General features: G+C 40.6%; 1 protein-coding gene across 1 annotated transcript; it reads right to left on the reverse strand.

The window, feature by feature from the left end:
* Positions 1-538: 538 nt before the first annotated feature.
* On the reverse strand, positions 539-11,902 carry cs (citrate synthase). The gene is made up of 11 exons (XM_069660084.1): positions 11,750-11,902; positions 8,020-8,070; positions 7,630-7,737; positions 6,904-6,969; positions 6,438-6,569; positions 5,407-5,595; positions 5,049-5,248; positions 4,555-4,684; positions 3,534-3,635; positions 3,019-3,228; positions 539-2,593 (listed from the first exon to the last, which is right to left on the reverse strand). Exons 1-11 carry the CDS (start codon positions 11,798-11,800, stop codon positions 2,423-2,425), a joined length of 1,410 nt encoding a protein of 469 aa, XP_069516185.1. The 5' UTR covers positions 11,801-11,902; the 3' UTR covers positions 539-2,422.
* Between the last annotated feature and the right edge of the window lie 678 nt (positions 11,903-12,580).

The following is a 12,580-nucleotide window of genomic DNA, read 5'->3' on the forward strand; positions in this document are numbered from 1 at the left end:
GTAGTTTTCTGTAACATTCAAAGACGCTGGGAAACAAAAATGTCACCTTGTTTTTTGTTCAGGTTCTTCTGGTTCTTTGTGTGTTCGATCATTTGTTTTTGATGCTGATGGATTTGTCGAACTTTTTACCCCCCAGTCAAACAACCTAATTAGCTTCGTCTTTGTCTCTAAAACAGATGTCTTTGTGCATGCACTTAAACGCACCAACACATTTGCACAGTTGTCTTGTTTTAGTTTCAACTGTGTCTGTAGTATTCAAATATCACCAGTGCATCAAATTAAAAATAATTCTATGCTAGCAGTCAGTCCCTTTTTTCTAAATGTTAAAGGTTTAACCACTGAAGGAAACAAAATTTAAATTATTGATGGCCAAATTTCCAAAATGGCCACTAAAAGCAACCTGGCTTCCTAATAGAGGAAGCAATCATCCATGTGACACTCGCTCCTCCCTTGTTGTGTACTCCGCTGCTGATTTCATCATTTGGAAAAAGTGACCTGCTGTGTTTGACAGTCGCACAGACAAAACGACACCAGAAAGTGTTAATAAAAACCTTTATTATTTTCCATTTTTTGTAAGGTTTTCCAATATTCGCTCTTCCAAGCTTTTCTTGTCCTTTTGACCCATCCAGCCCCATCCCCCATATGTTTCTCTGATGAATCCATCTGCACTGAATTCTCCCAGTTATAATATACAACCTTTATGCTCCTCTACGATCAAAATAACCACATCTCTCCAACAACCCGCCACATGGAAGAACACTACACACACACTTACACACGCCTGACACGGCCAGAAGGAAGGAAGATGGTAGCAGAGATTCAAACGTCTGAGTGAACTACGGACGAACACGGCAAGAGAAGTTTGAAAAGAAGATGCAAGAGCTTTAACTACACATAAATGGAGTGTTGACAAACCCAGAACTTAAGAGCAAGCTTGAAACATTAAAGTGAAAAAAAAAAACACTGGCTAGGCCCACAGAGCTAGGCTAGTAATCGTGTATATACAAGATAGCTGCAGTTTTTTCTTTTTGTTCTTTGTCTGAATTTCGCAGCGACCAGTGAGACCGGACACTACGGCAATGTTGGTAAACTGTGGTAATCATTGTGGTTATTACAAGCAAGTGATCGCACAGAGCTCATACATTCAAGCTATACATATATATACCTATGTACACAAAGTATAAATAAAACCACAAAATGAGAACCCAAAGATTATCGTTTTATACATATTCAACACCAAAAAAAAAAACTGTAAAAGGGGACACAATCAACCTGGGAGGGTTTCTACCGCTACAAATTAGGAAATCCAATCAAGCAAGTGCTCATTTTGGAGTAGTTGATGTTTAAAGCGCTCTCCTGTGGGGATAAACAAACAAACACTCAAATAAGACAGGACTTTAGCCCCTCTATCCACCTTTTCATTCAAGCTTGCTCTTAAGGACTCACTACAGGCTGCCAATTACAACACCCTTTGCTCAAATCTTCATTATTACTGTTACTGTACATTATTATAGATTCTCTACCATTCAGAAGACCCTTTTGAGAAGAAAGACCCATTAAAACTAGGAGAGCATGTTAAAGAAAAAAAAGAGCACAGAAAAATAATTATAAAGACAAGACAGTTATTTTGATCATAGAGGTGATTCAGGTCATTAACGAGAAAAACAAATCTACGAGTTTGAGAAAAAAAAAAAAGGGGGAGAACGAAGATTTAAAGGGGCAGTATCTTTTAACTGATATTGTTTTTCTGATGTGTGTTCTTAAATTTACTGGTGAGGACCATTTTGCTTAACTGGAGTGTTCATAAATGGGAGTGAGATGCACGGATAGACTGGTTGGGATCTGGGAACGTTGCATAGAAGAAACTAAGTAGAGAGTATTAATCTAGGGGGGGACAAAAGGTCTTTTGCTTTGGGATATCCTAAAACAAATCACTGCATTAGTCGAAAGCTGTGAAGGGTCTAGCTTTAGATCTTTAAACAAATACAGGGGAATTAAATTCACTCCCGCAATTCCCTTTCAATGCCACTGCCTACTTATAGTTCAGATCTAGTGCCCATTGACTAGCACGCAGGCACAGCACAGGGGAAATCTTAGCGATGCTAGCAGACTTTAAATGGTTCATACTTTGAGCCTACTGTGGGTTACATGTATGTGTGTCTGAAGTTTTCACCTCTCGAGGAGACTTGATGGGAAAACGTATCAGTGGTTAACTAAACACACTTTAAACACTAATGGTGTGACGATTTTAAAAGGCCCTTCTTTTGTGAAATGACATTAAAAGCGTACTGTCTCTTTGAATCCCATTGTAGCGCTGGGGTTGGAAATGACAGGGGGTCAACTTTTGTCTGCCTTTTTTTTTTGATAATTCCACCTTCTCCCACCCTTGACACTAACCCCCAAACTCCTTTCAGGTGCTTCTTCAACCTGACTTGACTCCCACCAGTGTCATCAGTCCGTCTGTGCTCATGGACTTGGGGCGCTCCAAGGGGAAGCCCAGGGCTCTACTCCACACCAGCTGAGCCAGCACGCCGAGGGCTCGGGACACACCGAACAGCACCGTGTAGTAGTTCATCTCAGTCATTCCGTAGTACTGCAAGAAGACAGGACAGAGAGACAGGCATGTTAGGATATTTATGATACAATAGCTTGACAAATTGGCTGATCAGATATATCATAATCAGCATAAACAACATAATGAAGAAGACAATGCTTAGGGGATTCAGAAAAGGTCTTGTCTAGTAGTTTGTCCAGTAGAGGGCACTTAGAATCCATAGTTTACAATCCTCTCAGCACAGTCTGCAGCACATGTAGCAGAGGATAACAGCTAAGCAGACAGTGGTCTTTACAGACTGGTTCACTATGTAAACAAGCTATTTGTTATATGAAAGCAGATCTCTAAATCATGTCAGTGCACAAGCCACAAAAAAAGATCTATTTTCATTCCAGCTCAAATCTGTATTGACCTCTAAACATTTTCAAATTGTTGGTGCTCTATATATCTATCACAAGTGTTACCTGCAGCAGCACTCCACTGTGGGCGTCCACGTTGGGCCAGGGGTTCTTGGCCTTGCCCTGCTCCAGGAGCACGTTGGGTACAATCTTGTAAAGCTGGGCGACCAGCTTGAACATGGGGTCGTTGGGCAGGTGCTTCAGGGCGAACTCGCGCTGGCAGGTGTAACGTGGGTCAGTCTTCCTCAGGACAGCGTGGCCGTACCCTGGAACAACCTAGGAAAACAGAAAAATCATACTTAACTTTTGAACCATGCCAATCATACCATTTTGAAATCTTTGAAAAGCATTTTTTAGAAAAGAGAGAAGATTCTAAAATGTGTTTTGGGTAAAAAATAGTGCACCCTCAGGCTGCCAAGAGCGCTTGTTACTGAGGCCCAATCGCCTCTGAAAAATTGTTAATTTAAGAGTAAGGCCATCCATATAAATCTCAGTCTTCCTACCAGGTTTATCTTGAAATTAATAAATAAAAATGAGTAGAAAGAGCAGAACTCGTGTGCATGAAAGTGGTGTGTCTTTACCCTTCCAGATTTAAGTGTGTTCCAGATGTAATCCCTCATCCTCTCATCAGACACCTCTCCACCCATCTCCTTCTGCAGGGCAGTCAGCCACACCAGCACCTCCTGTGAGATTCAGAAAAATACACATTTGTTAAAACTGCACATATTAAAACAGTAAAACAGTACACAAGTTTCCTCCATTCTAGATGAAATAAAATACACAATTATGATCATTTTCCTTGATATTCTCTGATCTGTTGCTGCTTCCCAGTAAACCTACTAAAGCAGGAGAAATTAGCAGAACTGGTTCACACATCTCCTGTGTGTTACGTAATTTCCAAATGTCTGTTTAGATATAAAAAAAGAAGCCGCAAGTCATATTGCCATCGCCAGTTCTGCCAAGTGGCTCGGTTTCTGTCTAAATGTAAAAGAAGGCAGCCAAACAAATTAGCTGATAATAAAATTAGCTTAATTTATAAAGCTGGAACTTTGACAACTAGTGAACTTTCCTTGAGCACTGACAGACAAGCTGTGGAGATGAACCGTCATTTAATTACAAAATATGTTTTTACAATTCAACACGGAGGCAGCCTGTCTGAGGACTGAAAACTCTTCTTTCTTTGTGTAACCATTGTTCACCTGACACGCTGATGTGCTAGCGCAGTGAGAAGAAAAAGAACCAGCCGAACTAATCTGTCATGATAAATGTGAAAAGAGCCAACAAGGACGAGTTCAAATAGGCTTTTATTCTCAGTTGAGATTGTGAATTGTCATAGTTATAAAGATTGCAACATTAAGAAGCCCAAGTGAGCCATGAGTGTGTACCAGCATGCACAATGCCAGGACCCTGAAGACGTGAAGTGGAATCTATTAAATGCATACTTCTGCTTTCAAACTGTAACATATTAAAAGGCCTTCCTGGAGGAAAGCAGTACCTGAAGCCCACTTGAGAGGAGCTTATAAGTACTGCCCGACACAAACCTTGGAACGCAGCAAAAGTTCTTCTACCGCATGTGAGAATAATGATTTACTCTGTTCATACCTGATTGGCCAATCCGTGCAGAGGACCAGCCAGACCATTCATGGCTGCGCTGAAGGACAGGTAGGGGTCAGACAGGGCACTACCCACCAAGTGGCTGGTGTGGGCACTGACATTGCCTCCTTCATGGTCACTGTAAAATTACAAAAACACCATTTAAAAATAAATATTGCAAATCAAAACATGCTAGCACATCAATTTTCACAACAACAAAAAAGCCTGAAATGAAACCGAGAGAATGCTGCCACTTGCAAAATTTCACCAGGTGACAAACAATATTTTTAGGCTGCTTTACAATGACGAGGGGAAGAGAGGCTGGAGGGTCTATTTAAGCAATACTCAGTATTATATATACAGTATTATATTTAGCAGAGAATGAGGATGCATTGTGAACCTTCATACATATTCATCACCAACACTGGACATTTCATTTGCATTAAGCTTGCATGTCTTTTGTGCAAGTGTGAATAGAAACAGAAATGTGAGAAAAAGTTCACCTGTGGATGGTGAGGTAGAGCCTCATGAGCTCAGTGAACTGGGCATCGCTGTAGCCCAGCATGTTGGAGAAGTTGTGGGACCAGTCCAGGTTGGAGTCGATGGCTCCGATGCTGCTGCCTTCACGGTACAGGTTGCGGTAGATCTTGGCGGCAATGCAGGGCAGCTTGGCGATCAAGTCCATGGAGTCTTCATACACAAACTGATCGGACCAAATTAAAAGAACAGACCAGAAGTTTAGAGCCATGCTTGTTGCCATGTGAGGCTGTAATGCTCTTTACATAGGAGAAACAACATTGCTGGAAGGATGGAAATTTTCAATCCACCTGGTGTAGATTTAAAATGCAGATATATTCTCACCTCCCAGTACTTGGTCTTGTGGACACCCTCAGAGTAGGCTCTCGCAAAGCTGCTCTCGCTGTTCAGAGCTGTGATGGCGGCGCTGAACTGAGACATAGGGTGCAGGTTTGTGGGGAAGTTATCCAGCATGGTGACAACGTGAGAAGGAAGTGCGGCTCTCTTCGCCCACTCTTTGGACACCCAGTTCACCTGTAGGAACAGTAACGCACAGTGTCAGTGGGTGATTTGAAATGACCTGAAATATTTGCTTTTCTGCTCTCTCTAGATCAGGTTCATAAAAGTGTGTGCTACTTACACACATACTCAGATCAAGTTGTGATTTTACTTTATCAAATACTGAGTATGGTACCAAGAAATGCCCTGAGCAAATAGAGGACATTTTGTTGTATGGGAAGAAAAAGATCCAACTGATCGCCCTAAGCTGGCTTATTTGGGTCAATAGCATTTACAGTCATTCATTCAAAGGACAAACAGTAAGCCTGTTGTCAAAGCTTTTCCTTCTGGTGAAAGTTGTAGTCAGCAAAAAGGAGAAGGCTTATCAGTCAGGTTGTCCTCATAAACCCTCTGGAGAGGCTGGAGATAGCTGCAGCATAAAAACGCCTTTTTAAATGGAGTGAAACTGAGTCTTGTTTTGCAATTATAGAACAGTCTAGAGTTCATATAAGACTGTGTTCTGGAGTCATAGAAAATGGACAATTAGATTTAAACCTTCAGCTGCAAAATATCTTCTGATCCACGTGCTCATGTTTATGACGAGCCAAAAGTTAACATTGTATCCTATACCTATTATCGAGCTCCTTTTCGCATTGTTCAGCAGATATGTCACCTTCATTAAAACCTATTATTCTGCAGGAATAATTCATTTGGAAAATGCTTAAACAGCGTGCGGACATTTTGTACAAATCTGACAAACCGTGTCAGAGACACCAGCTCTGACAGATGGATGAGAGAGCGAACAGCTGTGCAGCGCTCCCCTAATTATAACTATTGTACAATAATAATAGCAGCTACAGGGCTCTGCTCTCACTCACCTGCTCCTCGGTGGGCACCTGTCCCGTGACCAGCAGCCAGAAGAGACCCTCAGGCAGCGGCTCCTGGCCTCCTGGAGCTTTGGGCAGCAGCTCCTGACACTCTGGGATGCTGTAGCCGCGGAAACGGATGCCCTGTGAATGAATGAAGAGGAGGGGAAAAGAAGCAAACAAATCCATATTCAAGTTATCCTGAAATGCACCATCAAATCTGTTTTGGCAACCTGCCGACATGAGCTCTTCAGCTACTAATGAATTTGGATAATCCAATATGTCATGCCATGCTGTGGCCTGCATACACGATATATGGTGACATTGCCACTCTGCCCCTAAAAGCTCTCAGCTTCAGTAAAAAAGCGTGAAGAGAATTTTTGAAGAGGCGGTCGAATCTCTAAAAGGCTAACGGTGTGCACATTACAAGCTGCTGTTGGAATAATTACGCTAAGTGCTGCTTTTGAGATATACTGACCTCATCGGGATCCAACACGGAGGTCTCATACACCAGACCCTTCATGCCCCTCATACCTCCATAGACCTGTGGATGAAAGCACAAGCATAAAGACACATTACATGCCTTGTTTATAATAGATATTCAATTTTGTGGTTCGGTAACAACTATTAAATAACCAAGGACATTCAAATTGATAACTAGATGTTAAATAATTGACTGGTAACTTGTGTTTCTCTCGGACATGGTTTGAGGTATGTAACAAGCATGTTACTCGTCGTACTGAAAGTGAAACAGACCAAAGTCAGGACACAAAAAGATAAAATCCACATGGAAAACAACCAGAGGTCAAAGATGTACTGATTGATAAGAGGATGGCACAGTTATTCCACTGGTGTGTGTGTGTGTTGGGGAGCAGTTCAATGTTTGCGGTGTACAGTAGAGGGTTGAGTGACTCAGCTTAAATGTCTCTGTTGGTATAAAGCAGTGCATACTGTGAGGGTGACCCAACAGTGATACCTGACAGTAAAAAAAGGGCTGAGCAGGCCTAAAACAATCAGTGAGACTTACAAGCTACATCGAATATACATTGTGGTTGATAACCTACATGTGCCGTCTTATATTATTAAAGAAGATCAGAAGAATTTAGCTTTGTTTGTCATTGGTTTGTGTTTTTCACTGTGTTCTGACTCCTTGTTTAAACATGCAGCAATCCTGTGAATTTTGCCTTCATCACGAGTCACTCACCATGTCAACAGTAACCTGTCCTATGTTGGTTTTGCCATACTGTTGTTTAAAGTTCTTGATCCTGGTCTGTTCTTTGGGGATGAGGTCTGCCAGGACATCCTTCAGATTCTGTAAACACAACATTTAATCACTCTTAACCTTGGCTTGATCAAACCTCTACCCTTTGAATAAGCACATTACTCTGATGTGAACTCTGGTTTATCACACACGCTTTATTTAAGGAGAGAGAAAAAAAACAGCCTGTAGCTACACAAAAGGTCATCATGTTTTAATAACACTCAAGGGAGGACAGAAGAAAAAACAGTGCCTTTTCCAAAAGCTGCACACTGATTAATAATGTGGGAAATCTGAAGGGAGCAGACGACCTTGGAGTGAACGCAGTGTACTTACTGTTGTTGATGCGCTGGCATGTCTGGCAGCCACAAGGAAGGAAGTGGCACTCTGTAGAAGAGAAAGAAATAATCAGATTTTAAACTTAAGTGACACAACCAAGAACCCTTTAAATGAATTTCAAATGCCTTTGCAGTATTTCCAGGCTAATAAAGCTCTTAGCAAATGAACAGACAAACAGAGACAAACTCAGCAGCTCAGAATATTCTCGACAATACCAGACTTCTTTTTAGCTCGTTAGTGAATTGACAGGGACGCGTGGTTACAGACCACACCATACGCACAACTGCAGTGTGCACATTTTACTGTGACCACTTACCCTGCAATGAATGATTCATGTTAACAACAGTAATTAATGATAGGTTTGAATTATTAATCCTTCGTTCTTTATATTGACGAGCACTTGATTTCTTCTCTCTGCACAGCCTCAATCCCCCTGGGCATCCTCTTATAATGCATCAAATGTTCAACTTGTCTTGCCTCCAATTTTTATTCCTTTGGTTGGTTGGTTGGTGTTTATTTATATGTTGATTTATATGATTGGAGTTGCAACAAGGAACCACTAGTGATGACTATTCCTAGACATTCCTCAGCTGACACATGAAGAATCGCCACACCCAAGTTATCAAATCACAACCTGAAGGCTTGGAACTGATTGACAATGATGTAAAGATGTGACTCATGCAAATATTGCTCAACTTTTAACAAACAGACTGCTTTAAAAATCACACACACACACACACACTCTACACAATCACCAGTCTAAAATGCCATGTTGTTGGTGTTGAACAATCTGGAAGAGATTTCTTGAACCAGTGAATGTACTACTTTTTATACACTTTACTCAAAAGGTACCTCGGATGATTTTTGCTACAATGTCAAAAATTACCATTGCAAACACAGCTAGAAAAACACTAAACCTTTTTCTTTAAATCTTTAAGATTAGCACCATGCAGGAACCCAGTGTATGAATCCGGGGTGAGTCAGCCTTCCTGTCTAGTCACAACTTATTATGACATGCTAGGTGACTAAACAGGTGAGGTCCTGATGCTCTCGCAATAAGCTTACAAGCCTAGTATCCACATGCTGCAATATGAATCACAAGGAATGAGACTAAAGTAAAGTTGTGCTGAAATTTTCTGATACCATTTTTTTCTCCACATTATCAGAAATATGCATTATTATCATTATTATATTCGATTTGCTTTATACAACTAACACAGCATGGACGTGATTTGATTGCTATCAGAGTCGTATGGCCCGTCTCAAAGTAATCCTTTTATGAAACACAAACAAATAGAAAGAATGATTTCCGTACTATTTTGTCATTTAACATTCAGATTATTTTTCCGCTATGACTTGTGTCCGTCGAAGACCTTCGGTGAGACACCGGAATTTAATGTGCAACTACTTTAGTCAGTGTTTTTACTTATTTAAATTCATGACATTTTCCAGCTCTAAATAACTTAAAACTTTAGGTATTTTGTGTGTTATTGAGGAATTTCCGATACTGGTATGGGTAACTACAAAAGTGCATAGTTAATTTTAGAAAGTCTCAAAATACACAGGTCATTTTTAATGTTCCCTATTCAGCTTGGCAATTTGGAAAACTTGGCATGTATTTGCCTCTATCAGTTATGCCAGAGAAAAAGAAAAAAGGTCAGCCCAAGAAACTAAGACATTTCTTGTAGTTTGGGTTCTTAAGCTTAAAACTATTGCTGGAACTGGGACAAGACAAGAGGATGTAGGAGAGATTAAAAAAATACTGGCACTGATCTGCTTGGACGCTCAGTGCCAGTAGTTGGAAGTCAAGCCTGCTACTAGTTACTACTGAAGGAGGAATCATTTTGAAAGCTTATTAAAATGATCAATGGGAGAGGGAGGAGTCTGGGAAACAGAGGACAGCTGGCCATGCTTCCAATAGGATCCCCTCCCTGTAACCCAAACTGGTGGTGAGAGTGAAGAAAGGAGTGACAGGACTTGTTGAAACAAAAAGGTAGGATCTCGCGTCACCACACACACACACTGCACAGCTGACAGATTATGTAACAGCTCAGGCCAGGGTCTTAAATATAGAGCGCCAGTTTCACTCAGTCACTCCCAGCTTCCTGCTGAGGAGAAAGGTTATAGCAACAACACCGCACAGAGGGGTATAGGAGAGGCTGGGATAAAAGAAACACAAGAAAATAAATGTGACTAAACTTTATCTTAGGTCAAAAAACAAACAAACACACAGCCTCTCTTTTGCAAGAAACTTTGTGATAGCACACACGTACTGTGTCTACTGGGACACTGTAGATACTACATGTTAGAATATATAAATTTATTCTAAAATAAATTGCTAAAGCGTCAGAAAACATACTGAGTTACTTTTAAGAAGCTCAATTTCACCCCAGTAATAACAAGAAGTACATGAAAGCCAAGTTTCTCCTGAACAATGAAATTCTCTGAAGCAATAAAACTATCATGAGACTGCCACTTGTATTTTGTCCTTGATCCCAGCCCTGTGAATCACATGATTTTAGTCATATTTCAGAGACAAATGACTTTATAGTACAAGCATGATATGCAGAAACAAAAATATAGCTAACTAATGCTTGTCCTGAGCAAAGATTACAACTGATAAGAGAGAAAGGGTGAGTGTGGCACAGGTTATCTTTACATATTCCTAATTTACAAGCCTGATAACAGGGACATGATGTATCCCCCCTAATCTGTACAGAGTTCAAGTAAGGAAACGACTTACTGATTACTTGCTTTACAGGGGGAAAATCTAGTAGCCTATATGATTAGGAATTCTTCAGTAGTGGATGACAAAAGTTGATATGAGGGTCATTTAAGTGCAAGTTGTCTAGGCTGAAAGGTCAGTGGAGTAAGACACTAGGTTACAGTCACTGGAAGGTTACAGTAAGCATGAAAAGCAACTTGCTTCATAACTGGCACTGTTTCAACAGGCTGGCCTAAACAAGCCTTCAGGTGATAAATGTGACACGTTCAGTTAAATAATAAAGCAATACCTATTTATCCAATAACACGTTAAAATTGCTATATCTGGCGGTTCAGATCATATATTTTACACTATTAGCAGTTGTCTGGATTTACACTAAGACTCATCGTTTCTTTAGTGTTATGCAAGGATCAGATCTAGGAGAACAAATAGCATTTTTTGAGAACCTCATTAATAATAAATAGCTTCAATTTTAACTTGAAGGTCAACGGAGGTGGTACAGAAACACAAAGTTGAAGCTAAGTGTGAAAGCATTAACAGTGTGTGTATCCACTTAAAAATAAGTTTTCATTTAAATCTATAATACAGAAACGTGACAGGCGAAGTCGTGCAGTGACACCAAGTTAACACGGCGTAGTCCCTGGTTGTTAAAGAAACATGTCCTGGCGGTGACAATACCAGGCCAGCATAGATAGCTACGGTATGCTAACGTTAGCTAAGAAGACACAAGTTCACAAACAATTCTAATATAATATTTTAGCTTCTTGATATAAAACAGCAAGAACAAAAAGGCTGTTCTTAAAAAACTTCACATTGTCTAAGGAATTCAAGACAAACCCTTGCCCAACAGCATTTCACAATGTGGGTAGCAAGGCTAAGCTAGCGAACGTTAACTAGCTTGCCATTACGTCGTTAGCCGGGCTAACCGAACGTTAGCTTTCTAGGTAACGCTCACACCTTTGGCTGATTAAGTCACATCGAGGCCGTTGAAAGCCCTCTTACCTTTGAATTGAGGAGTTTGGGTGCTAGTCTGCTGACCGACAGAAAGGACATTGTGTCTGTGTTAAAGTGTTATTTCCTCTTAATCTTAACAACTAAGGAAGCCGCTGCCAGTGCACCGCGGAGTTGGTTGAAGGTGCCCCTACAGAAAGCAGAAGGTTGAAGAGGGATTCTGGCCCGCAAGTAGCAGCAACGTTGATTGGACGATGGGCTGGATCGGGACAACTGCGTAAAGGGATTTGATTGGCTAGAGGGATATTAAGTGTGCGCAGATTGGATAGAGGCACGCCGTCTGCCTGTGACGGCAGCTGAATATCAGGGTCTGTTCAAGAACAAGTTTTATAAAGTTACTGCCCTATTCAATTCAACTCACACTTTGATTACAGATGATAAATCGTTATTTATCATGGTCAAAGGGCATCTGCAATGTGTCCTAAATACATTGGACTGTGAGATTTGCCCCTGTAAATTTTAATGGCTCAACTATATCACAATGTGGCATCAAGATCAAATATAAGCAATAAAAAAAAGAAATGGTGACCTGTATACCTAAATAAATCTTCATCCCTGATAGAAAAATAATGTATTTTTTCTGCCAATTACCCTAGGCTTCACCTATATGTTATTTATATCTGTCGAGTGCTGTTTCTGGCCTTCAGTATTAGCATATGTTACTTTCAATCAATCAGCATTGGCTAATACTATAAATGGATCCCTTTCAGACCTGCCTTGTAAAACCATGATCTTTGCTGCCATTTAGAGCAGTATTAGAAGATAATGTTTGCTGTGAAGGCCCCAGTGGTACTTGATAGATCATGAAAGTTTGTTTTTCAA

This window comes from Semicossyphus pulcher, unplaced genomic scaffold, assembly GCF_022749685.1.
Source record: "Semicossyphus pulcher isolate SPU_LCO1_2020_fin unplaced genomic scaffold, fSemPul1.0.p SCAF_13, whole genome shotgun sequence".
NCBI classification, from domain to species: Eukaryota; Metazoa; Chordata; class Actinopteri; order Labriformes; family Labridae; genus Semicossyphus; species Semicossyphus pulcher.

Bases quoted from the DNA above. Each gene is read 5' to 3' on its own strand.
- cs (XM_069660084.1), bottom strand. From the start codon at position 11,800: ATGTCCTTTCTGTCGGTCAGCAGACTAGCACCCAAACTCCTCAATTCA. The intron at 6,570-6,903 runs GTCAGTATATCT...ATTCATTCACAG, and splicing joins CCGTGTTGGATCCCGATGAG to GGCATCCGTTTCCGCGGCTA. The intron at 3,636-4,554 runs GTATGAACAGAG...TGAATCTCACAG, and splicing joins TGCACGGATTGGCCAATCAG to GAGGTGCTGGTGTGGCTGAC.